We start from the raw sequence: 23,552 nt of genomic DNA, 5'->3' as shown, positions 1-23,552 counted from the left end.
ATAATAGAAGGTTGCTTTCTCTTGGTGGGAGACCGTAGGACCCCGTTTGACTTTGAAATGCGTAAAAATGGGAAAAGGTTGGTTCTGAGGAGAAGGGGAATCTTGATCTTGTGTGTTGCATGTGAAACAGCTGGCTTAAAGGCTGAACTCTGGCAACAGGAAGATTTATCTTAACTGCAGTAAGTTTTTAACAAGATCAGACTTAAATAGAAGAGTGGTTACTTTTTCAGAAGGCTGTGTGCTATGCCGACAGTTCTTCTGCAACCCTGGGTTACTAGGGTACATCTGCGGTTACTTACACACTTTCCCTAGGGAGATTTGATCCTAGGTCACTTCCTTTTACAGTTACTTTGCGTCCGTGTGGGGTGATAACGTTTGGACTAGGTGGAGCAAGAGCAGCCCTGGAAAGTGAATGTGTCTTCCAACTGTCTCTATCTTCTTCCCCCTTATCTGAGGAAATCAAAACAAGAGTACATCGTTAGCATCATTAGAGATGATTTCTCCCTTACCCGTTGAGCCTTTTTTTTTTTTTTTTTTTTTTTTTTGGCGGGTTTCTCCACGGCTGCCGTTCTTCAGGAAGAGAACACCCTGGAGAAAATGCTGTGACTTACTTCTTTTTCCTCTCTTGTTTCCTTATTATTCCCTCACATCGTTTTTACATTAATTCTGTAGAGGCGTGCATGACACTTGGCTTTGTGACTTTTTTTTTTAATGTGTAATATTTGGTAGAAGTCTGGGCTTTGATCTGAACGTAAGAAAAGTGTCACAGTCCTTATGTGGGGCGCTCAGCTGGATTTAGGAAAGCAGGTAACAATATTTTCATCTTCACGGGTAGAAGTGCTAGTGAGGTTGCTGTCCTAGCACACGTGGCACTCGGTAGGTAAAAACACAAAAAGGAATAGCTGGGTTTTGTGGTAAAGGTGACTCACAGGCTTTTAGGGATGTCTTTCCATAGATATTGACAACAGGTTGTTCATAACTGGGGAAAGCTTGCTACCAGGGCGTAGCTTTATCTGAGATGTCATTGTAAGGGTGTATGAAGTGTTTGATCGGAAATGACCCGCTGTGGACAGTATTTTAAATGCAAAATTGACTACACCTTCTGTATAAAAGTCCTTTTTCTGCACTCATTTTTCATAGAGCTCTCTTGAAGGAGAAAAAAAAAGTAAATGGAATTCTTGTGTGGACTGTCATACTATGCTCTATGGAGAAAAAAGTATTGCTTTGTTTGGTGTTTGTTATCTTGGAATAATGAGCACATGTTAGAGTTTCTTTTTAAAAAAAGACAATGTCAACTCAGGAAACATGCTTTTCAGGATAGCAGAAGGGAAAGGAGAAGAATGGAAGGATATAAAGGCATCCACTAAGTATATACTTCTCTGTAAACTAGACAAACCTATTTAGCAATGTCTTTTACCTGCTTCTCCACTTAAGGTCAGAATCTGCCTCTTTCTGGCTGTTTCTTAGGTGATGCAGATAAATTTCTAAGCAACGTAGTAAATGTGCAAAGAGTGGTGAGTTACTGCAGTAAGTCTGCGCATAGCGATTTCCAGGACGTTTACAGCCATCAGGTATGTCAGTGAAAAGTTCTGTTCTGCTCACGTGAAAAGCATTTTGTGGCCGTGAACCGAGATTATTTCCTAATTGGTTCAACTCGGCTGCCCTTAGCTCGATTCAAGCAGGCAACTCGTGTCTTTTGGTCATTTGGTGGAGCTGCTGGGGCTCTGAAGGAAAACGAAACGTTGCTGATGCTTGCTCTGTCGTGTAGAGGCAGTCGGGATGGTGGTGTGAATGCAGATGCTCTAGGCTATGTTGCACGGCATGGCTGTTCTCATTGGAAAAAATACGCTAACGCGGAAGGAGTTTGCCTCTGCGCAGATGAACCGTCAGGAAGGGAACATCCACAGCTTGTCAGAATGGGACCTAAGCTGATGCAAGATGATGCCAAGGCAAATCCAGAAGAAAGGAGAATGACAGATGAAAACTCAAATGTGACCCTGTGGTCATTGTAGTGATGGATGGTGCTTAATGAAAGTTATGCTAGAAGTCCTTTCTAAATAACTTATGAACTTGCATGCTGAAGCAGGTTTTGGGATGGGGGGGCCAGGAAGTGCTTAAGATAATGCTTAGAATAACGGTGTGAGTGTGGGACCGCTTGAAAGAAGACAAGTAGAATGGAGTGGGATAAGAATGTGAATTAGCTGCATGACGGCTGTGGGGGCAGCAAGAAGAACAGAGTGACTGGCCTTTGAAATCTGGTTTTCCTGTGCTTTGGCAGTAGGTGTTTTCTTTCTGAGCTAAACTTCCAAGCAGACCCCAAGTTTATATTCTGGTAGAAAGGCTACACCCCATATGTTTGTTGATAGTGCCAAGGCCTCATATTTACTTCCCGCAGCCTTTGATCTAGGAAGGCACGATCTAAGTACCTTTGAAGGGTAAATGTCTTTTCTGTTTGTGCGATCGTTTCCTCAGGCTTTTTTGCAGACAGGTCTTGGGGTGATCGGGGGTGACTCAAGAGTCCCCTCCCTGTTAGAGCAGGATCTGCTCAGCAGGGAATGCCGTTTCTCCAAACAGACCCATCCTCGGACAAAGCCAGGATGTAAGGCGCTGTCAGAGGGGATCTGGGTGTGCGTTTCTCAAAGTACCAGCTGAGCTTAACCAGGCTGGTCTGGGGTCTGAGAGCGTGCTGTCTGGAGGCGCTTGGGTCCAAGTGGAGATGTTTGCCCAGCTGTGCAACAGAGGAGTGTAACTGTGTTAGCGGCAAACTGAAGTCTCCCATTTTGATAGAAAAAGTGAAGTTTAGAGTAACTCATTCTTCACCGCCACCTCTGCAGAGTAACCCCAGTCGTTTGGGCATGTGTCTGTCTGCATCCTGACCAGGCTAACTTCTTGATCCTTGCTGCTGAAGTGAGAAGAAACATGGCTGGGCTCCTCTTGCTTGCAAAAACTGCTCACATTTAAGCTCAGTCTTGTCACGGTTGGGTCACCACAGCCAAGGCTGCTTGGTGTGCAGCTGCGAGGGGGCTCTGGGGAGCAGTCCTGCACTCGGGTCCCATCCTAGGCTGCGCGTCCAGACCTGCTCCATCAGTGCTGCAGCCAAGGCACCAGCAGCTTTGTCTGAGTCTTTCTGTGCGTATTCAATTACTAAACCGGCACTCAGGTTGCAGATCTTCACTCACCTACCCAAAAAGACATATGTGCCTTCAGGACTGAAAGGCAGTCGGACCGCTTACTTGGCTTGGGGAAATCCCGAGATGGGTACCTGATGAATTAGGCTGCTGCATACAGAACGCCTTGTCTCCGAGAGGCGAAGTGGTCAGGATTTTTCATTGCACGTACCCGGTGATTTAAATTCTTCACATTTCCTCCTTTGCCTGCCACATCCAGATCAAACAAAGCCTTAAATTCATCATTGTTCCAACGCCTTGTCTGCTCTCCTTGTAATTACACTTCACACATCCACACCTTCTTAGAAGCCCTCCTAGTATATTTGCATTTAGATGGAGAATGACAACTTTCGTGTTCCCCGTGTAACTTATAATTAACACCTTTTCTGACAGCGTTCTATTAACATCAGCGTACATGGGGTGAGGTTGAAAGCCTGAGTTTCTTTAGAGACTTGGTTTCTGCAGCATCACGAGGGGGAGAGAGCCTGCCTCTTGGTCTGTTCAGGTGCTTCGGCTACGGCCACACACTTAAGTACTGTCATTGAAGATGATTAAGCAAAGGTCATATAAACTGAAGTTATTGTCACGCTTTTCCAAATTTTCTAAGTTGCTGCTGTATACGGCTGTTAAGTGGAGCTGGCCCTCAGCCCCGTGAGCTCCCGCTTTTTGTCGGGAGCATCTTTCTGCTCTCAGGCTCTGACTGTCGTTCATACTCGTATATTATCTGTGCTGTATTCTGGTGCCTCAGGGGTTCACTGCTTTGGGAGGGGGGTCACGTTATATATTCATCGTGAGGCTTTCTTGCCTCTTGCACACCTCTTGCTCGTAGGGTAAGTGATGTGTGGAGAGCAAGGAATGGTTGATTCAGGTACGAGAGCTCCGGTCGCTGTGGAGGGGAGAAGGAATAGGATGCCCCGCTGCTTAGGGGAGCACTGCAAGAAGCATTATTGGCTGGAGAGTGCCATACCTTTTTCTTTTTTTTTGAAAATATCCAAGGCCTGTTTAGTGTGATATTGCTATAATGGCTTTCATTACAACTAAATAAAAATCAGGTTTTAAACGTTTCAGTGCATGAGGGAAAATCAAAGTCATAAACCTCTCATTTGTTTGCCTTTTTTGAGTAGGCAGAGAAGAAGTCGTTACTGTCAATTATTTGCCTCTCTTCACAAATCTTTTTTCTCTTTTGAGCCTTCGGTGGTTTGTAGACCATAGGCTGAGAAATACTGCGCTGAATCCTGGGGTGTGTTTTTAAGGGCATGACCATTTGGGGTCTTTAGGCTCAATTCTGTGAAGGGTTTGCCGTGTTTGAAGAACATCTGAGAGTTCCTGATTCCTGCCTAAGTCACGGGGCACTGCAGGGGCTCAGCTCTTCTCAGGAAACGTTCAGCCTTACTCCTGGGAACCACTTGACGAAGAAAAGCCTATTGATGCCGAAAGGAAACAGAAACCTTTTAATGGCTGAGTAATGAATATATTTTTAAACTTGGCAAGAGCAATAGGAAACAAATAAGTAAGAATTTGAACCCAAAGATTACTGTGGAAGAGGCTGAGTGAGAAGATGCTTAATGCCTTAAAGGTAGAACTGATTTTTTGGTTTTTTTTCTGGCAAAAACCAACTTAGCTTCTACTTAAGCAAACCAGCACTTCCCTGCTGCCTGTTACAACATCCCAACCGTTCTCCAATTTTTTGGTGTAACCTAGAGGGCTGTATATTTAAAACATAGGAAGGGGTGTTTTCGGCACCATTTTTCCATAGGATTTGAAGGAAAGCTTGCAGCAGTGCTGGATTTTCTTAGAACGTTATTTTTGTTCAGAAATACTTGCCAGGAGGTTTCTTACAACCATCGTGGAAGTACGGATGGGCTGTGAGACCTTGATCTCTTCCTCAGCGGTCTAATGCTGCAGTCGTACAGTCAGTAAACAGGACTGGACAGACTTGAGGAGTTGAAGGAGCTAGAGGAAGCAAAAACTTGAAAAAACAAATTCCAACTCGTATTTCTCCAGTGTGAAGATACGTATTTTTGGAAAGCATGTACCAAAGCTGGTTGATGATGATGCAGAAAATAATTGACTAACTGTACCATCTGTTGCGCTTCTTGCCATATGTTTTCTTCTTATCATTTGTTTCTGTTCAAACTGTGTATGTTCTGTGAAAATAGTGTTTGATGTGAAACAGAACTTAAAAATATCCAGCAAGTCACAACTTGACGATGTTTCCATAAAGGAAAGGAAACAAAGGTTGGAACGAGGCGTTTTTAATGCTGTTTGGTATTAACTTTAATGTCGTCCTTTTAACTACTTGTCTTACGGTCACCGTCAGGCAAGCCGCTTAGGTGATGCGGTGCGAGAGCTGAGCGCATCAGTGACGCTCGGTAACTTTCTGTGCCCTGCGTTTATCCATGTTTCTTTTCAAACCGATGGGCTGATGAATGCAACTGGATATTTAATCTCTGTAGATGTGCTCCTGGCTGTATAAATCGGTGATGGTTCTTCTATGGAGACTTTTAGAGTGGCAGAGCCGGGGCACTCCAGTGAGGCTGTTCCAAGTGCATCCCCGTGTCATTTCTCTTTAATCTTTTTGGGGGGCAATGTGTCTTGCCTTGAAATTAAACAAGAATACGTCTCTCAATCTTGAGAAGTGTTGATCAGCAGCTTCTCGTGATAAAAGAGAGTCCATTTTTATGACAGAACGGCCTCAATAAATTTGTGATTTCCTGTAGTTGTACTAAAAGGAAATGTTCTCTCTCGGTGTTTCGGAGGAAGAGGTTCTGGGCATTCAGAAGGAAGCGAGCGTCATTTATGTGTTTGCTTTTTAGCCTTTCTCCACCCCCTTCCTTGCTGCTGGAATAATTCCTTTTGGGAGCCAGCCAACAGATCTTATTCCAATTAAAACTAAAGCAGATTTTTGTTTTCGTTTAATTTTCATTTGAGGAACATACAGGACAGGAGGAGAGGCAAAATTTCTTCCTGTACCAGTCTATTTTTTGAAAATGTTCTCATGGGCTGGATTGTGACCCATGTCGGCATTTGAAACTCTGTAGTAAGGCTGGTCGTGTCGCTGAGAGCGGCTTCAGAGCACGTTGGTATTTTCATGGTTTCTGTTACAGCCCCAAGCCTGGATGAGGTCAGGGTGTTCGCTTTGCTGAACTTTCTGAACCAAATCTCTTATTACTGGAGCTGTTGGACTGCCTTCTCCGGCATGGGCTGCTTTGAGCCTAGGAGTATTTTACTGTTTCAGTGTGTAGCAAAGCGTGATTTGGTGTTTACTTCTTGTGGAGCATGTTTGAAGATGATCAAGACTGAACTAATGTTTCAGGGCAGACAGTCAGTCTCTTCAGCCTCTTTGAACATACCGGGTATTTGGGTTTTCCCAGTGACACGTTGAATGCAGCACTTTTTTTTTTTAACTCTCAAATTTTGAATAGTTTCCCCCCTGAAGATGGATGGGGCAGGACTGTGGAATCCCCCAGCTCCCCGGCTCCCGTGTGCTCAGCATGTCGGTGCTTAGCCTGGAGGTCCGTTTTCCCAAAGCAATCCCACAAATCGGTAAGGAAGAGCTTGGGGGTGATTTTGACTTCGAAGTTTTTTTGAGTTCCTATTCTAGGAAAATCTCAGTTATCAAAACTATTAATCTGGAGAGGTTCCTGAAGAACAGGAGCTGGGGTTCACCCTGCAGCTTTGGTGGTAGCGGGGTTAGGGCTCCGTCCGTGGAGGCGTGAGGGACGACTCGTGGGGCCACGGAGACCTCCCCTGCCCAGGACCTGGGCTGACTGTGGCTCTCCGATGCTGTCTGCCCGGCTTCCTAACGCTGACTTGGGGGAAACTCGTGCGGTTGGCCGAGTTACGGCATAGCCCGGCTTTTCCAAAGCTTTAAAGAGTGTATTGACAAATACCCTAAATGGCCAGGTTAATGGTGGGCAGAAACAGCATCTCCAGAGATGTCAGGACTAGGATAACTACGGGCTTATATTAAGAAGTGGATATTTCTATAGACAGCTGACGTTTCTGCTCTGAATTGGGAATGCCACCTGGTGCAATACAACTGCTTTGTTTTTAAATAAAAGCCCCTCAGTATGAGATGAGGCAGTGTGCACGGAAACTTGACCCCTACGTGATAAAATATGTGAATTAAAATGAGTTTTAGCTGTTGTCTTCGGATAGTCTTCAGGGAGAGAAGGGAGGGCTGGTGCTCTCAACTGCATGATCAAATAAGTAGCTACTCGGTGTTTCTTCCCTTATCCTTCTGCTTTTAAAACTATACCCCTTTCTGTGCACCGAAGTTGGAGAAAAACTCAGAAAGAAAATTGGTTTGATCCGTTTTGGAAAGGGAGGCAGAGGAGGCAGATGGCAATCCTGACCAGCAAAGCAGAGGGGAACAACTGCTTTTTCAGAACCCTGGCTGAACAGGTTGTCAGCTCTGTGTGGCCAGCAGCCTGGGCCACTAGCCACCGTGGTGGCACGAAGAAGTCCGCAATAGTAAGAAGGCACGACTAACCTGGCTGAGCAGCGCCCGGTAATCCTCTACATGTGAGGGCACCCGGGCTGTCCTGGAGCAGGCACGTCCGTCGTCTTTTTAAACCTGCAGGAACGGGCATTATGGCAAAAAGGCGATGTCCCTTCTCCTCCTCTCCGTCCCTCCTCTCTTTCTCTTCACACACTCTTTAAAAAGAATTTATTGCTGGGAAGAGAGCTTGGGGTCAAGGCGGGTTCAGGGAAAGAAGAGGCCTTTAGAGGTATTACAGCTGCTGTTTTTGCAGCAAGCGGCGGGTAAGATGTTTTATGTTGAGCGTTGGGATACATATAGGAAAGATAGCTACTTCTCATCGTAAATGTTGTTATTGCAAGAGATAGAAGTTACAGTTGTTTAGGGTTTTCCTTTTGTATGAATGTAATCAGAACCTCTGAGCAAAACAGCTTGATTGCTCTGAATTTGGATGCTTGCCAGCCTAGAAATAGAAGGATATCCGTAATCCACATGGACATAGCACAGTGGTTTAGTAGAAAACAATTTGCAGGGTCATAAGATGTGGCTTGGGGGTTGGGGTTTGGTTTTTTGTTTGTTTTTTTTTTTTTTCTTTAAATTTTTTTTTTAATTGCTGCTGTTAGTTTTTAAACTACTTGCAAGTTATGGGCTTCTGTTGCTCTTAAGTTGAGATCTAGTGACACATTTACAGCAAGGCATAATGTAAAACAAGAACCCTGATCGGCCAGTGCTGACAGCAGATTTTATCCTGGCAGAACAAATAAAAATAGCCCATGAGGTTTTCCCCAGTCCTTCCAGCATGTCAGACTGATGTTCTGCTTGCCTCCTTTCCAGTAAATTCTTGCTCGTGCCTGTATGCGCACATACATGTTCTGTTTTGTCTTAATAATTAAGACTTGATGTTATTGTTAAGAGAGTTTGTAGTAAAGAGGATGAAATATATGAGCAGTAATATTGTACTAATGCTTTGGTTTATGATTAACACTTATAAACTCAAATAAACTTTTAATATTTGAGGACTGTTTGTTTTGGGGGGGGGCAGGGGTGTTTTTTTGGTTTACGTTGGGGTTTTTTTGTTGTTTTTTGAAAGGTGCAGAAGCTGAACCTTGTAAGCTAATGTATAGTGCCCAAATGATGACTTCCCTTCATTTTGTCGGAGGTTTGCTCATGTGTGCCCAAGGTCAGACCGATTTTCCATTGGCTGACGAATGTGTTCTCAGTGCCCAACACAAAGTCCATTGAAACCGGTAAGAATTTTTTTGCCTGTTTCAGTGGGCTTTGGCTCACCCTCCTGCTCTGCAAGTTGAAACAACCGAACAAGACACAAAACCTCTCGGTCAGAATTTCCACTTATTTCTTTTGCAGCAGAGTCTCACTGTGGAGTCATTCAACCCCATGGTGCTCTTCCAACCAGGGAGATACCCACGTGGTGACGCTGATATTTGTGGGTCATCACTAATGCTTTTCAGTCTTGGTTTACTGCTGATGGTGGCATGCTGTTTTGTATTTTCCTGCAAGAATAGTAATCTGGAGACTTTACGACTCCTGCCCTTTTTACCCAGCAGCCATAGAAAAAAACCCTGATAATACCAAGTCACGTTCTGTATAGGTTTATCATACAAAGGGAGAACAGGGGTGAACAAGTGAATCCCCACTGACTCCCTACATCAGCCATCTGGCATGTGGAAATGGTACCCAGCTTGTTAACTGGACCCATCTAAAGTATTGCATGTGGCTTTTTTGTGTAGGAAAGTTGATCTACATTCCCTTCTTGCTAATAAATCTTATGTGAGGAAGCTGATTAGAGGATTTTAGGTTACTGTGGAAAGCTAGACAAGCAGGGGGTAGCAAAGATGGTACAAGGTAAGATGCTTGACTCTAATACCGTGCGGAGGCTGTTACTCAAAGTCCTCAGTGCTTGATAGAAATGGCCACTACTACAGCAGTGCACCCTGAAAGACCACAAGCGTTCAAGTACTGTCGCGTGTGCCTCACTATGTAATAACGCAGATTATAAAGCGATGTGGTATGCTCTAGTAGTGACGTTAGAGTTCTTGAAAGGTAACTGAGGTTGTTAGGGAGGTTGGGAATGGGTCTGTCAGAAGAGAAGATGACTCTTTTTAGTCTTGACAGTGTTGCCCAAGAGACTTGTGTTCAACCTCGTGGCTTTTATGGCTTTCTCTGACCCCTCTTTCAGAGACAAACACTCTCTTACCTGGGAAGATAAAATGAGATTGGCCTATTTTGAAACAATCTGTTTTAAGAAATAGATTGCCTGTGGCTTTTATCCTTACGTATTGTTTAGATGAGTGTTTTAAACCGCTTTCATTTCTTTATCTTGGGCTTGAGCAGAGAGCGCTGCCAGCTCAACAGCTTGGCTCCGGGAGCCCTGGATCCGAAGTGTGCTGCAACAATCTGTGAATCGCAGTAGCAAAATCTATTTTGGGGAAAGTTAGCACAGTATCTGTGTGTGCTGTGTACTCCAACCGACACCACGAGTAATTTAATAAGTAGTAGGGAGAAAACAAACAAAAACAAGTCTGGCTATTTAATGTTGCAGTTGTATTAAAAAGTAGTGTGTAGGTCTGAGTGCTTGGCATTCGTGGTGTGGATCAAGACAGAAATAGTAACAGGACGGGCTGAGATGGCAGCAGCGTTGTGCTGACCAAAATGTGTACTTCTGTCAAAAGACACAAAGCAGGAGAAGGAGCTTTGCTCTCATTAACACAGTTGTCACACTTTGTAAGAAGTCGATCCCCTTTGTGTCTTTTAATTTTCTGTATGTCCCTCTGTCTATCGAATGATGAAAATTATGGCTCAAGAACTGACAGGGAAAAACAGGACTGGAAAAGAAGCTGGTGTTCAATGAGGAGGGGTTAAAACTAGCTTAAAATCGTGCTTTTGTACCTTCAGCATTGCACTGAATACTGTCCTTCGGCTCCAAAACATACTTGGTGGTAGCTTCAAAAGGAAAAAGTCAGGGTGGGTGGGGGAGAGCTGGAGGTGGGCACCTGATTGCAGCAAGAGTCTTGATTAGTCCAAACACGTCAGAAGATCTCCTTGCCGAGGGAGTTGTGTCATTTGTTAAGGGAAGGTATCGACCGCAGGGCTCAGAGGCTGGGAAACGACCGGCGGGGAGGACTGCCACCAAGGGCGGTGGTTGTCTGCCTTTGCCCTCCCCACCGTGTTGGCTTGGGCACTTGTGCAGCCACAGGGCAAGAGGAGCTGACTGATCCACCTTAAAGCGTGCCCATCCAAATTAAAAAAAAAAAAAAACAAACAAAAACAACAAAAAAAAACAAACAAAACAAAAAAACCACCAAAAAAAACCACAACAAACCAAAGTTTGTTCTACAGTCGATGTTTCTGACACAGGGCCGTGGTGTCACAGGTTGGTGAAGAGGAGGTTTCAGAGGTCTCCTTCATGCTAGAAGCCGGCGTCTTAGCTGTTAAAACCATCATTTGTGGGTTGGTTTTTTTTTTTTCATGCTTGCTGTTAAGGGAATTTTTTTGAAGTTTATATAAAGGATATTTACAGAATCATTTTTTTTAACTTCCTGGAATGTTTGGAAAATGGTGTTTCATTCAGTAAAAATTTTCCAGATAACTTGAACAGATATGCTTAAAAAATGCTGTCGACTTGAAATGTATTCACTTAAAAAGTCATTCGCACACATGCAATTTCAAGTAGTAGGTGTAGCCAAGATTGCTTCTAGTTTGCCTTATAATTTCTCCTAATTTTTTGTCTTTGGCAGTTGGTATCTCCCATATCTGGCTGCACAAAGCTTTCCTGGCACACACAGGGCAGCTGACCAAGTGACTGATTATGGATATGAATTTGCTCACGTGCAAAATAACATCAGATGCACGGAGCAAATGCTTCTGTTATATATTGTTTGTAACAGAAGGACTGTGTGCATTTACCGCATCAGTGATCTGCAATTCCTTTTTTTTATGATTATTTTTAAAATTGTTTGCAGAAGTGGGATACATAGAGCTTACTGGAAACTTCTGTTTTGCTAAGTTTGGAAACAGTTCAGCACTAACAAAGTTGGAAACTATTTTAAACGTGCACAGTCTAACCCCTGAATATGTTTTTCTGTCTTAGTGGCACAAGTACATCCTTGCTGCAGTTCCATATACGGAAATTTGCCATCAGAGAGCATCGTTTTCCAGAGTTCGCATTGAGTCAGGAAACCGCCTTTGTAGTAGTCAGACCTCTTAGTTAACTGTTACAGCAAAGCCCAGTCCTCTACCTCTCCTTTAGGGGTGATTAAACTTCAGTGGATGATTATCGGCGTGGTATTTGAGAAAATGGCACTGGTGGGGAAGGCAAGGCTCTTCCCTTCCAAACTGGGCCACTTGAGGTGGAGTCTACTAAGAAGAATATAGGAATTGCATGTAAGCGGTAGACTGTGCGGTACAGCAGAAGTAGAAGAGGAGAGGAAAAACCTGCATCCACATACTATGCCTGCCTGCTTTTTCTTCCCAAGTGGCCATAAATATTAGAGCAACGGATCCCTGTATTTTGCAGTAGTATTTCACGGGGGAGGTGTAGTTCAAAGGATCTGGTTTTCCATGAAGTCATCCTGCTGTGCGTGTGGCACAGCTTTATTGCTGGTTTGATGTGGGGCTGGTGGAATTGAGCGCGTGCGTCTGTGGTTGAGGAGGAACAGGGAGATTTGACCTGGTGTTTTCCAAATTTCTGAGACCTTCTCTTGAAAAACATCTGTGTGATTGCTTTAAATGCGACTACATGGTTTGCCAGGTAAGCGGCTTTCCAAATGTCCGTTTAAAGTAGAGAGTGAGTTTTCAAGCCTGTTTATAAAGTGGGCAAAGTTCAGTCTCTGAAAGTGGTAACGCCTTCGAAGTAGCGGATTCTTTTTTTACAGTCAGGTGCAGAGTTGAGGCGGAAGTCTGGAGGAGAGCAAGAATGGTTGTTTTCGCATCCATCATTGCTCCTGGATTTGCCAGCCCATGCGCTTATCACCCATGTTGACTTCTCAATTTGTGTTTCACAATTAGATGGATAGAATGGGGTTTTTTTTCCTTCCCACCCTGCTTGGTGTATGGTATCAGGAGTAGAAATCACTGAGAAGATTGCATGCTGTACCCTGTATATTACATTACTATGCAATATGGCAAATACTTGACATAACGGATTTGTCAGCCATAACCACCCTGTGGATTTCAAAATTACTTTCATGCTGGACTTCTACCGCTGCCTGAAAACCCCAGTTTCTGCACAAAGTAGATCCTTGTCGATAACACTGTGTAAAGTGTTAACCATCCTTTCTTTCTCTCTCTGCTAAAGCTTGTACAACGAGGACAGAAATTTGCTACGTATTCGAGAGAAAGAGAGGCGGAATCAGGAGGCTCTGCAGGAGAAAGACAAGTTCCCTGAGAAGACTCCCCTCTTTGCAGAACCCTACAAGGTAATGGTAGGGGGGTTACGTGGTCGACGGAGAGGAGGAAAGAGGGTTGGGATTGGAAGAGGAGAGCTGTGGCCTTGGCATATGGTCTAGCAGACTTGAGTATGATCATGCAAACACAGCATCTTCCCATTTGCCTAACTTAAATTCATCAGGGTATGTGCTCTGTAGATGGTGCAAGAGCAGTATGGGCTTTGGGTTGGGCAGATTTGTTGAGGGAGAGTTTGGGCTTGACTACCTGTCTTTGAAACAAAACTGTGGTTGAAACAAACTGGGCTCATGTTAAGTGTTCCTGAAGACTGTGGGCACACCTGCAATCTTGGCTCAGAAGAACTAACACTGACTAGAGCAGTCCCACTTGCTTTGGAGAGACTGCACGCAGCATCAAGATGAGCTTGCAGAACTTCACTTGTGGTGATGCATGGGGATTCAATTAAGATACTGAAGAACGTCTCTTGGAGTGGGGGGGGTCCGTGCTTTTTAAATTTCCACCTCTCTGTTCTTCTGTTGCAGACTAATAAAGAAGATGAGTTGTCAAGCCGAATTCAGAACATGCTGGGCAATTATGAGGAGGTCAAGGAGTTCATCAGCAACAAATCCCATCAGAATCTCATAGGGATTCCAACAAGTGTTGCTCCTATGATCCCACAAGGCAAGCCTGATCGCCCAAACTCCCCTGAAAAGACCAGCCATACATTACCATCTTCATTCCACTGCACAACCCACCATCCACCCATGGGACCTACGGTCGTAGCTCCTCCTCCTCCAAGCCACTCCATGCACTACCAAAAGGCACAATCAGGAACAGAACCAGCTTCAGGTTTGCACGCCAAGAGTCACAGCTTACCCAACAGTCGGAGCCAAGGTCAAGAACACAATCGTGGCAACCAGGAAAGTCACACAGATTTACGCCACAAGAGAAGTGACAGGCGTGCAACTGGTGACGGTCATGCTAATGAACTGCAGACCTCCCTTTTGTCGCTTTCTCCATTGCTGTCATCTTTGTGTTCTCCACTGCCACCCCTGTCACCTCTACATTCCAGCCAGCATATCAATTCCAGGTCACAGAACAGCAGCAAAAGTCATGCGCCGACCTTCAGTCAAACAAAATCATCTCAGGACCTAGTGGCAGGATCACAGGAGAAGGAAAGTCGGGACAGCTCAGCCGTTAACCTGACCAGCACCACTCAGCCTTCCTCTCAGACTTTTCCCCCACCTTTGCCATCAAAAACCAGTGCAATGCAGCAGAAACCAACTGCCTATGTCAGACCAATGGATGGCCAAGATCAGGCACCAGTTGAATCACCAGAGCTCAAACCTGTCCTGGAAGAATACCACAGAGAACCCTATGAAAAAATCTCTGATTTGAAGGCGAACGCCAAAGCCAAACTATCCAAATTGGAAATCCCTTCTGAGCCCATGGAGGTGAGTGCGATTGTTGGGAGGCTGTGTTGCTGGTGGGGTAAATTCAGGTGTGGGAGAACAGGTCATCGAAGGGCAGAGACTACCAGAAGCAATGATGGCTGTGAACGCGTTATCATGTCTAGAAGGTGCATTTTGAGGTTGGCTTTTGCTGACCTGGAGATTTTGTTTGGATGGTGAAAATGCAGCGCTTGCCGTGATTCTGCGGTTTTCTCAGTGAGGCTGCAGGAGGTTTTATGGTTAGAGAGACTGCTGCTGTTGCTGTGACTTTTGTTTTCCCTGTAAAGATTGTTGAAAAGGAGAAGGGGGAAATGATATGGTGAGAAGGTTAAAGTGGTGATGCACCTGCAGTTAGTACATGGAGAGTGTGGGTACTCAGTCTGAGTGCTGGTGGGTAGAGGTCCTAAATCCTCACTGAATATTGGGACAGCTGACTGTGCAGTGAGTTCTGTGGTCACCTGGTAGGTTGAAGGTTTGGGGACTTTGTGATAAGTGACTGCAAACACCACAGGATTCTCCAAAGTCAGTTTGTGAGGTCTCACTGTAGACCCTCAGGAAAGTATTCATGTGAACAAAAAACGCCCTGTAGATTTCTGCCAGGTGGATTTAGCCTACCTTCCTCGGGAGGCACGTCACTGTTCTGTCTCCCGCTTCATCAAATGTCTTTTGAGCAAGTTCTGAAGGTTTAAGTAAATCTAGTGCAGAGGTGGAATTTTCAGTGATACGCAAGATCCTAAAAGGTCTGTAATATTTTGCATTTGAGCAAAGAAGATAGCCTCTTTCTTGTCCCAGCTATGAGCAAAACGAGCAGAACTGCTCTGTGTTTGTTCTTCTCAGCAGTTGGCAGCCTGGGCAGCAAGCTGGAGCATACCTTCGTTCTGGTCACTGCGCTTGTCCTTTCTCTGCCGAGGACTGAGAGGGGTGTTGCAAAAGACGTGAGATGGGAAGCTGCAAACGTTGCTGTAAAAAGGTGGCGGTTGGGCCGAAGACTAAAATGTGTTGCATGTGAACCTTTGGTTATTCCTGCTCATCTGAGAACAGCTTCTTCCTAAGATGTGTTATTTTCCTGAGAGCGAAACACTAGCTTCTTCATTTGCCCCCCGTTTAAAAGGGAATCATATTTTGGGGTTTAGATTTCAATCTTCAGTTAGAATCCGCAGTTAGATTTCTGTCTTCAGGTGCCCTTTCCTCTTTCATTCTGCTCTTTTGGTCCTTTTCATGGATTGCTCTTTTCCAGGTTGCGATGTTTCAGTTGGTTGCAGCAAGGTTGAGCGCAGGGTATTGCAGATTAGCAGGTGCAATTCAGACCGTAACGCCGTTGCTCTTGTACTACTTAAGTTGACCCTCTTGCCAGAAGGAAGAAAAACTATGAGAATATGGATATTTTTTTTTTTATAGTTCTCCCTTCATCTTGAGAGTTAGAGATGCAATGTGTGGTAGAGACTGGTGCAGTTGGGTTGGGTTAGGTGAGTCTGTCCTCACTTTCATTTGAGAGCACAAGGAAAGGGCAGCGGTCAGCGTGGCTGGGAAGGCTTTTCCAAAGATTTCAGAAAGCATCTCTCACCTACGGCTGGACCCTGCTGTGAAGTCCGGTGGCTTCAGAAGGAGCAGGTGTGTTATTTAGGAGACTATTAGGAAACTTTAGAGGAAGAGGATGGCTGGAATTATAATTGCTTCTTAAGCAACTGGTTAAGTAGTGATTCTTTCCTGTAATTGATACAGCAAGATTCCTTGTTGCACTCCATCTGTCTTTGCTGACCCCAAGACCACCTATCTGATTTATCACGTGTGATGGAGGCAGAAGCCTTGGATTTCTCGGACGCGTGCTATGGGTTAAAGCGGCTCGAAGCTTGCAGTGGGAGAGGAGGAGCAGTGTCATTGCACGTGTGGTGTTCAGCAAATGCATCCTCTTTTTTTTCCTTGTGCCCTTGGAAGGCCATTGTTTCAGCTTCGCTAAGGGACCAGCGCACTGATTCTGCCTGCCTTGGGGCTCAGCCTCCCGCCAGCTCAAATGTTCCCAGGTACGTTTGGCAGTTTTACCACGCTCATCCTTCAGCACTGAGCATATCGCTGATGCCCTGCGGGATGTCAGATCTCCCACAGTGCTGACCCACGGCAGCCGGGCCAGGAGAGCTACAGAGAGAGTTTTCAAATTGTATTTTGCCTTTGTAATAAAAAGAGAGCGCGTGGGTGCGGTCTGCTTTTCATGGAAAAGGGTGTTGATCAGCTGCAAATGGCTGTAGGCAGTTTCTTGTGGAAAATGAGAGGAAACTGGCAAAATGACATCGTTGAGAAGTTGTGAAAATACTTTCGTGCTGAGAGACTTTATTTGCTTCAAAGTAGGTTTGGCATCGCACATCATACCTCAGAACAGGAAGCGCTCTGTGGTCTGCGTTTCATTATTTGCTTGACCAGATATTTTACTCCGGGGGGAGACGTAAAGCAGTGCAGGGCTTTACCTTCAGCATTACCCATGCTTCATTATCCGTTGTCAAAAGGGTAAACGGCATTTCTAGATTTAAAAATCTTCACAATTTTTTATTTTTTTAATTCTTGAGAGCGTGCTTATTTTTCAGAAATGAGGCTTCCTTGTTCTCACCCAACTCTCCTGGTCCCATTTCTGTTTTCATCTTTTCCCATCCGTGTGCTTTTTATGTCGTCGCCTGTATCTCTGGTTTAATACGATTCTAGATAGGGCAGCATTAGCTATGATGCTGTATGCTGAATGAAACTTCTTTCTCACTTTCCATTGAGCTCATGACTTGGAATCCAAACACCCATAAAAATCCTACAGCTGCCAGAGCACGAGTAGCGTTACCCATCCTGGTGCGGGAGTGCTGGTAGGTCTGGGGCAGAGTAAGAACGTAATAAAAAGAGAATTGAAGATAATGAAAGAAACGGTTTTGTGCGAACCAAACCCCTGGTTTTACTTACATGCTTAGACCGTTTCGAAGCTGATAGATGAAACCTTTTGTGAATATGCTGCATGATCCTTGTCTGAGGTGGGTATCTTTAGGCGGTGAGCTCTGACTGTGTTCTAGGCGTAGGCGTTCTGCGTGATGGCTCTGTAAGCTCTAGTGAAAAATCCGTTACTTTGTTTTCTGCTTGTTTCAAGCTTGTCATTATCATATTTACTTCTGTTGGGTTTCAGCGATTAACATATATTTGATGATGCAGTCTTTCAGTGCAAAAACCTAGAGAGTGAAGAGGAAGAAAAGATGTGGTTGCAGACGGGGATGTATTCCCTGCATGCGAGAGGGGTGACTGGGGAACGGGGCTGAGCTGGTTTGCTTTTAGGAAACATCCAACGAGGGGTATGTTGCGTGCAGGTGAAAGAATCACCAAAGAAAGGATCTTGGGAAGGCTAATCGGGGGGGTCCTTTGGCTGAAAGGTTGGCCTTCCCTTTTGTTTTTGGTGAAACAGGAGCTCCGGGGAGGCTCCTGCCCTCCCGTGACCCTGGCAGCGAATAGGTCCAGACAAGCAGAAACTCTGCTGTTCGTCCCTTTTCCTCCCAGCAACCAGGAGCATGGTTTTACAAATTTTATTTAAACTGTTTGGCCCTGGTTATACTGAACAGCCACATGCCAAATACAGTTTTTCCCGGGATCTCCCTTGACATCGTTTAGGAAGGCCATTTCTTCTACCGCATGTTTTTTGGCTAATTGAATTTCTAAGGCGTGTGTCACCTGCAGCTGTGAAGTCGTCATTGACAGCTTCTGTTCATGGCAACAGTGACAAGTTAAGCCTTCCAGTCTGAATAGACAAGCAGATTCACTGTAGAGTGAATTAATCCGCAGTGGATAACTGTGCGGTGACTCACTTTGCATTCACGTAAAGCAACTGAACAGCTCTTTCCCCTCTTCCCCGGATAAAACCCTTCGCTTTCAAACATCATCCCCATCTCTTTAAGACCTCTTTCCAAATTTATTGTGAGAAGACTTAAAAATACAGCATATGTGAAGCTTAGATGTATCCTTTCTCTTCACATGCTAGGTTTTACCTCTTCCCCCGGCACCTAAACAAAGATGCTTTTAAAACCATTCTCTCTTTTCACATCTTTAGGAGAGCCGCAGCACCAACAGAGACCCTGCTATTACCTCCGTTGACAGACTGTGATGTCTTAAAGGGAATTGGCTTGACGGCAGGGCCAAGAAGCAGTGAGGCTGGTTTGAGAGAGAGTGTTTGTAAATCCTCAAGCATTATTAAGGGCATGGTGTCTGGAGGAATGTATAGCACTTGATGCTCACTGAAGATTTGGCTTTGTTTTCCTGGCACTTTCGTAAACGTTAGGGAGTAGCTCCTCTTACCTCGTGTAATGAGACCTCATAGGACTCTCCTCTTTCACCTACAAACTAGGAAGCAAATAGAGAAGCAAACAATTTAAAAACTTCAAAACAACGAGAAGCAGTGAAGTAGCCCAGACGTGTGAAGTCTTTTTAGTAACGCTGTATTATCGTTGAAGCACAGGGGCCACGTAGAGATCTCTGTGTTCAAAGTGGGGTTGCTGTCATTGAGCTCCGTTCACCTCAGTAAACATTTATGAATGGTCACCAGTTAAAACAGGATTGTTGCACAGTATATAGTAATGACTAAATACCTAGAAAGAAGTAGGTGACCCCTGTAAACTGGAAATAAATATATTGCTTTAACCCTGCATCCTTTAAAAATGCAAATCTTTGAAAATATATATAGCACTGTCCTTTGGTCTTACCTAATGAATACAGAGTATTAAGCATTAACCTACTATTGTTGGCTTTTTTTTCCTTTCCCCCTCCTGCATTTTACCAAGACAGGTAACAAGGTGTTACTTCTGTGTCTCCTCTGCTGCCCTCTTTATAGCCAGAAGTCCCTGATAGGATTGGAGAAAGGTTTCCTTGCTTCACCACAGGTGTTGTGTAAAGTTGGCTTTTTGTTGGTGTGTGACTGCTAAAGCATCAGATCAAACACGAATGGCAATTGTTACTACTAGATTTTTAATGTTTGCTTACGGTCTGTGGAACAAAGAGCGCTCTGGAAGAGCTGGCGGGTGAGGGCATGTGGTTGGTTCAAAAGCCAAAAGGACATCTTATGTTGTTACTTCAGTTGAACCAGACTCTGAGGTTCAAAGTTCGTGTGTCGGACTGCAGAAGTCATAAATTAGAAGTAGTCTTGTTCATCGTCTTCTTTGATGCTTGGAGAAGGTTACGCTCAGGTCCAGTGTGCAACTACCACCTCTCAGCTGCAAGACTTTTTCAAGTTTGAGATCCTTGCTTGTTCACTCAGCTCCAGGGTCTAGGCTTGGCTTTTGTGCAAAATATAAAATCATAGGGGAATTGGTTAAAATAAATAAATAAATAAATAAATAAATTGCAGAGTGCTGCAATCAGCCATCAGGCCACCAGAAATGGGTAGTGTTTGTTCTTACTGCTTGGAAGCCCAGTTAGGGAGTGTTGGTGTGAAGAAAGGGATCCTGCATCTGCCTGGGGCGTGTGGTGAGGAGGGGAAGGAGGGGATGCCCAGAAACGGTGTTTCTGAGAGAGCGGTGGGGTCCTTGCCAGCTTCTCCCATCAGGTATGGATGGACTTAGCTCTTTGGCTTACACCAAACCCCACTTTGCTCCATAGAGTGTCTCTGGGCACCATTGCAGAATGTTTCTCCAAATTCGGTTGCTAAATCCATCACTTGGCAAAGCAATGGGAGACTGAGTAGTTAGATGGGGAGTTGCAAATCCTGCGGAGAGCAAGAGCAGGATAGATACAAAGTCAGGCAAGAATTTCCATAAACTGTGTTGCATCTTTCCAGATGACTCAGAAGTCGATGTCTCGTCCAGACTGCTGTGAGAAGCTTGGGCTCAAACGAGCTGCCATAGCATATTAATCACTGGGAAGTTTTTTGGTTGAGGTTTTTTAGGTTGTTGATCTTCCTATGAAGGGCTTGTGATCGGCCATCCTTACTGGAATCGATTGATTCCAGCACAGCATTTAGACCATTGCCTTTCTCGTTGGCAACTGTAAAATGTGCTGTGTTTAAAAAGGAGGGACCAAAAAAAAAAACCAAACCACCAAACCCAAAAACCCAACGAAAGGAAACCTGTGGTCCTCTGCAGTTTGCAAAGTCAGGAACCAACAAGTTGGAATTTAAGGAGAACTTAAGAGCACTGCTGTTGTTAGTTGTCATTGCTGTGCAGAACAAAATCAGTGCTTGTTAGAAGTCGTGTGTGTAAACAGCTACTTTTTTCCCCGCAATAACCCGTTTTGTGTCAATGGCTGTATGTTAATGAGTAAAATGAATATCCTGCAATTGAGAGTAATTTTCCAAACCTTTGTCTGTACAGTGGGGACTAACACACACAAGTTTTCCAAAGGTGAGTGAAAAAAACGTGCGTAGAAACATTCAGATGTGGTAATGCTGAGAAGGTACCAAAATGCAATTGATAACCCTGTCTTTAACGCGCGGTGTGAGTAGCGGGCGCTGGTAGGTTAGGCAAGAAGCAGTAGTTTGGAAGGGAGGGAGGGGAAAGTGGGCAAGTGCCGTAAGCTGCTCTGTAAAGCTCTGTCTAACACAGCAAATGGCAAAACGTCTATATGACACAAATTCTCACGTTTCTCCTGAGCACTTGACATCGTCAGGGTAATATTCTCAAAACGCAGGGCAGTGGGAATGAGTGGGTTGGCTTGCGAGCAAGCGTGGAAAACGTCAGTGAGGTGGTGTCGCTGGATCCCCCAGGTTTCCTACCTCTTCTGCAAGCCGTGATTGCGTAGCGCCCACTGTGTGAGTTTGTAGATGCTAGAGAGAGCGAGGGGACGGCAGTGTTAGGGTAGCCGTGGTCTGAGGGACGGCACGGAGTTTGTGGGCTTTGACGCTGCCCAGAAGTCTCAGGGAAGGAAGGAAGCATCGTTTGAAGGCGGCTGAAAACAGACTAAGAGTCTGCTCTATCTTTCAGGAGTTTCGTACGAGGATGCTTTCCTCGTGCTGTAATTGCTAAACAAAACCAAATCAAACTTGCAGAGCTTGTGCACAAGCTGTGCTTAGTTTGAAGTTTGTGGTCTCTATTTTAGTCCTTCAGAAAAGCTTGTGTGCCTGAAGGCCTGACTTGTTTTTTCTGCCAAAGTGCTTTGTTTAGTAAGTAGCAGTGTCTCCCTCTGGGAACCTGGAATCGTGTGTCTTGAGAAATACCATTGCTTCAGTTTTACTGATGTAACAGTTATATTGACAGAACTCAAAAGAGGAGTAAAACCAGAACGCTGTGAGTTGTGTGCTTCCTCTGAAAGATTTGATTTTACTTTTTTTTGGCACTTCCCGAAGAGTCCCATCTTCTACCTTGAAGGCTTAACCATTGCTGTCATTACTTAAACCTGTGCTGCCCTGCCCAGTGATGATGGTAAAGTCCTTTGCCAGAGCTCCTTAATGAAAACTAAATTGTGGCAGAAGGACCCAGCCTGGAGACCAGCATGAATTACCTGACCCTGAAAAGTAGTCTGAATTTGAAGCCAAGCATCAAACTGCACCTTGCAGGTGGTTGCATTATAGCCAGCTTTAGACTCCTTGCCATTCAGAAGCAAATAATTTCAGTTGGGTGAGCGACAAAATTACTGCTTCTCTAGAACTGGCTTAGAAGAATTGGGAACTATAATTTCTAACTTTTTTTTTAAACTAATGAAGTTTTCTGCACAGATCTTTTAAATGCAGCAGCAGCCTTTGCAGACAAAGCTGAGCTGCTTCGCTAGCAACTTAAGGACAGCAAAATTCACTGAAGGGAGCAGACTGCAGGAAAATATTTTTTTAAAAGTTAAAAAAAAAAAAAAAGCCGTTTGGGAATGGAAAGGGCATTCCCTGCGGGCCCTGCAGTTGCATCGGCATTACTGGTTTGCGAAGCAGCCCGTTTGGGATGGTAAGCTTGGAAGGGAGGAGATGAACTGCCAGCTGCTGGGATGGTGTATCAGGGAGGGGTGGGTTGGTTGGTTGGTTGGTTTTAACTGTTTTGTGAAGCTGAAGTGGTTGTTTTCAAACCTTGCATGGATGGTAATAGTCTGTAGTGATTGCCTGACACTCCTGCTAAAAATCTGTGTGCAAACAAGAAAACGTTGTGTCAGCCTCCTCTTTGGTTATTGTTCATATGGGTCTGCGCGGGTGGCCGCTGGTATGCAAACCTGTCAGGTTCGAACAGAGTAAGGTTTACTCCTGTAGTAGCATCTCAGAGGGAATTGTTGTGGGGAGGGAAAAGCAAGCGAAAACAGAGCTTGGGTTCCTTGCTTGTGGGTGCACATCGGGAACAAAATGCAAGGAGGTTGTGATTAGCAGCAGAAACATTCCAAGAGGCATTTCAGATGGTTACTGCCCAATATTATGACTAATAAACAAGAAGAGTGATCTGAAACGCCTGAAGAGAGAGCTGAGAGCAGATGACGGCCAAACCTTCCAACTAGGCAACTTCAAAGCAAGCACTGAAGGCAGGGAGAGGTGGCAGGCGATGTGCATGTTAATGAGCTCGAAACAAAACACGGCCGCTGACAGCTTAGCGTGGCCGGTTTCAAAAGTAAAGTATTTCAAAAGTATTTATCTCCGCGGAGGAGGAGGAGGTGACTGTGGTGGCCTCAGCTGTTTCTCTGCTTGGTCTCCAGACTCCATCATCCTGCAGTTGGATGGTCTTTGATTGTAAGAGGTATAGAAAGTTGTTTGGTTGGTTGTTTGATGTAGATGTAATTCTGGGGGGAAAAAAAAAACCCACACAATTACAAACCCACGGTCTTTTGAAAATCCGTGTTGCACCAACAGACAATTTTCTTCTAGCCTGGGGCGATAAGCTTGTTAAAATGGAAAGCTGACGAATAGCTTTATTTCTGACCTGGTATCTGTTTAAATGTGAGAGATGTCTAAAGTTCGTTTAAAAATGATTTATGATTTATTTAAGAATTCCTTTGGAGTTTGAAGTAGAAAATGTTTCTGTCCTGGGCAAGGCTCACTTCATCCATCAGTCCTCTGCAACCCGGACTGCCTTGGTTGGGGCGTCTTTTGGAAACCTTTATGGAAAACTGCACGCTTCGATGGAGCCTCAAAGCTGCAGTATC

The 23,552-nt window shown here is 44.7% G+C and overlaps 1 protein-coding gene across 1 annotated transcript in view; it reads left to right on the top strand.

Moving 5' to 3' along the window:
- AFF1 (AF4/FMR2 family, member 1) overlaps nt 1-23,552 on the top strand; it is a gene marked incomplete at its 3' end in the record, with an annotated part of 78,953 nt that overhangs the window by 18,855 nt on the left and 36,546 nt on the right. The window contains exons 4-7 of the mRNA XM_009697507.1: nt 1,468-1,571; nt 11,759-11,838; nt 12,965-13,085; nt 13,596-14,507. Coding sequence (XP_009695809.1) covers nt 1,468-1,571; nt 11,759-11,838; nt 12,965-13,085; nt 13,596-14,507 — 1,217 coding nt within the window. The remainder of the gene's footprint in view (nt 1-1,467; nt 1,572-11,758; nt 11,839-12,964; nt 13,086-13,595; nt 14,508-23,552) is intronic.

The sequence above is a fragment of the Cariama cristata genome, unplaced genomic scaffold, assembly GCF_000690535.1.
Source record: "Cariama cristata isolate BGI_N322 unplaced genomic scaffold, ASM69053v1 scaffold23083, whole genome shotgun sequence".
NCBI classification, from domain to species: domain Eukaryota; kingdom Metazoa; phylum Chordata; class Aves; order Cariamiformes; family Cariamidae; genus Cariama; species Cariama cristata.
Note: the sequence above shows the minus strand (reverse complement) of the source record. Positions and strands in the feature narration are given on the sequence as shown.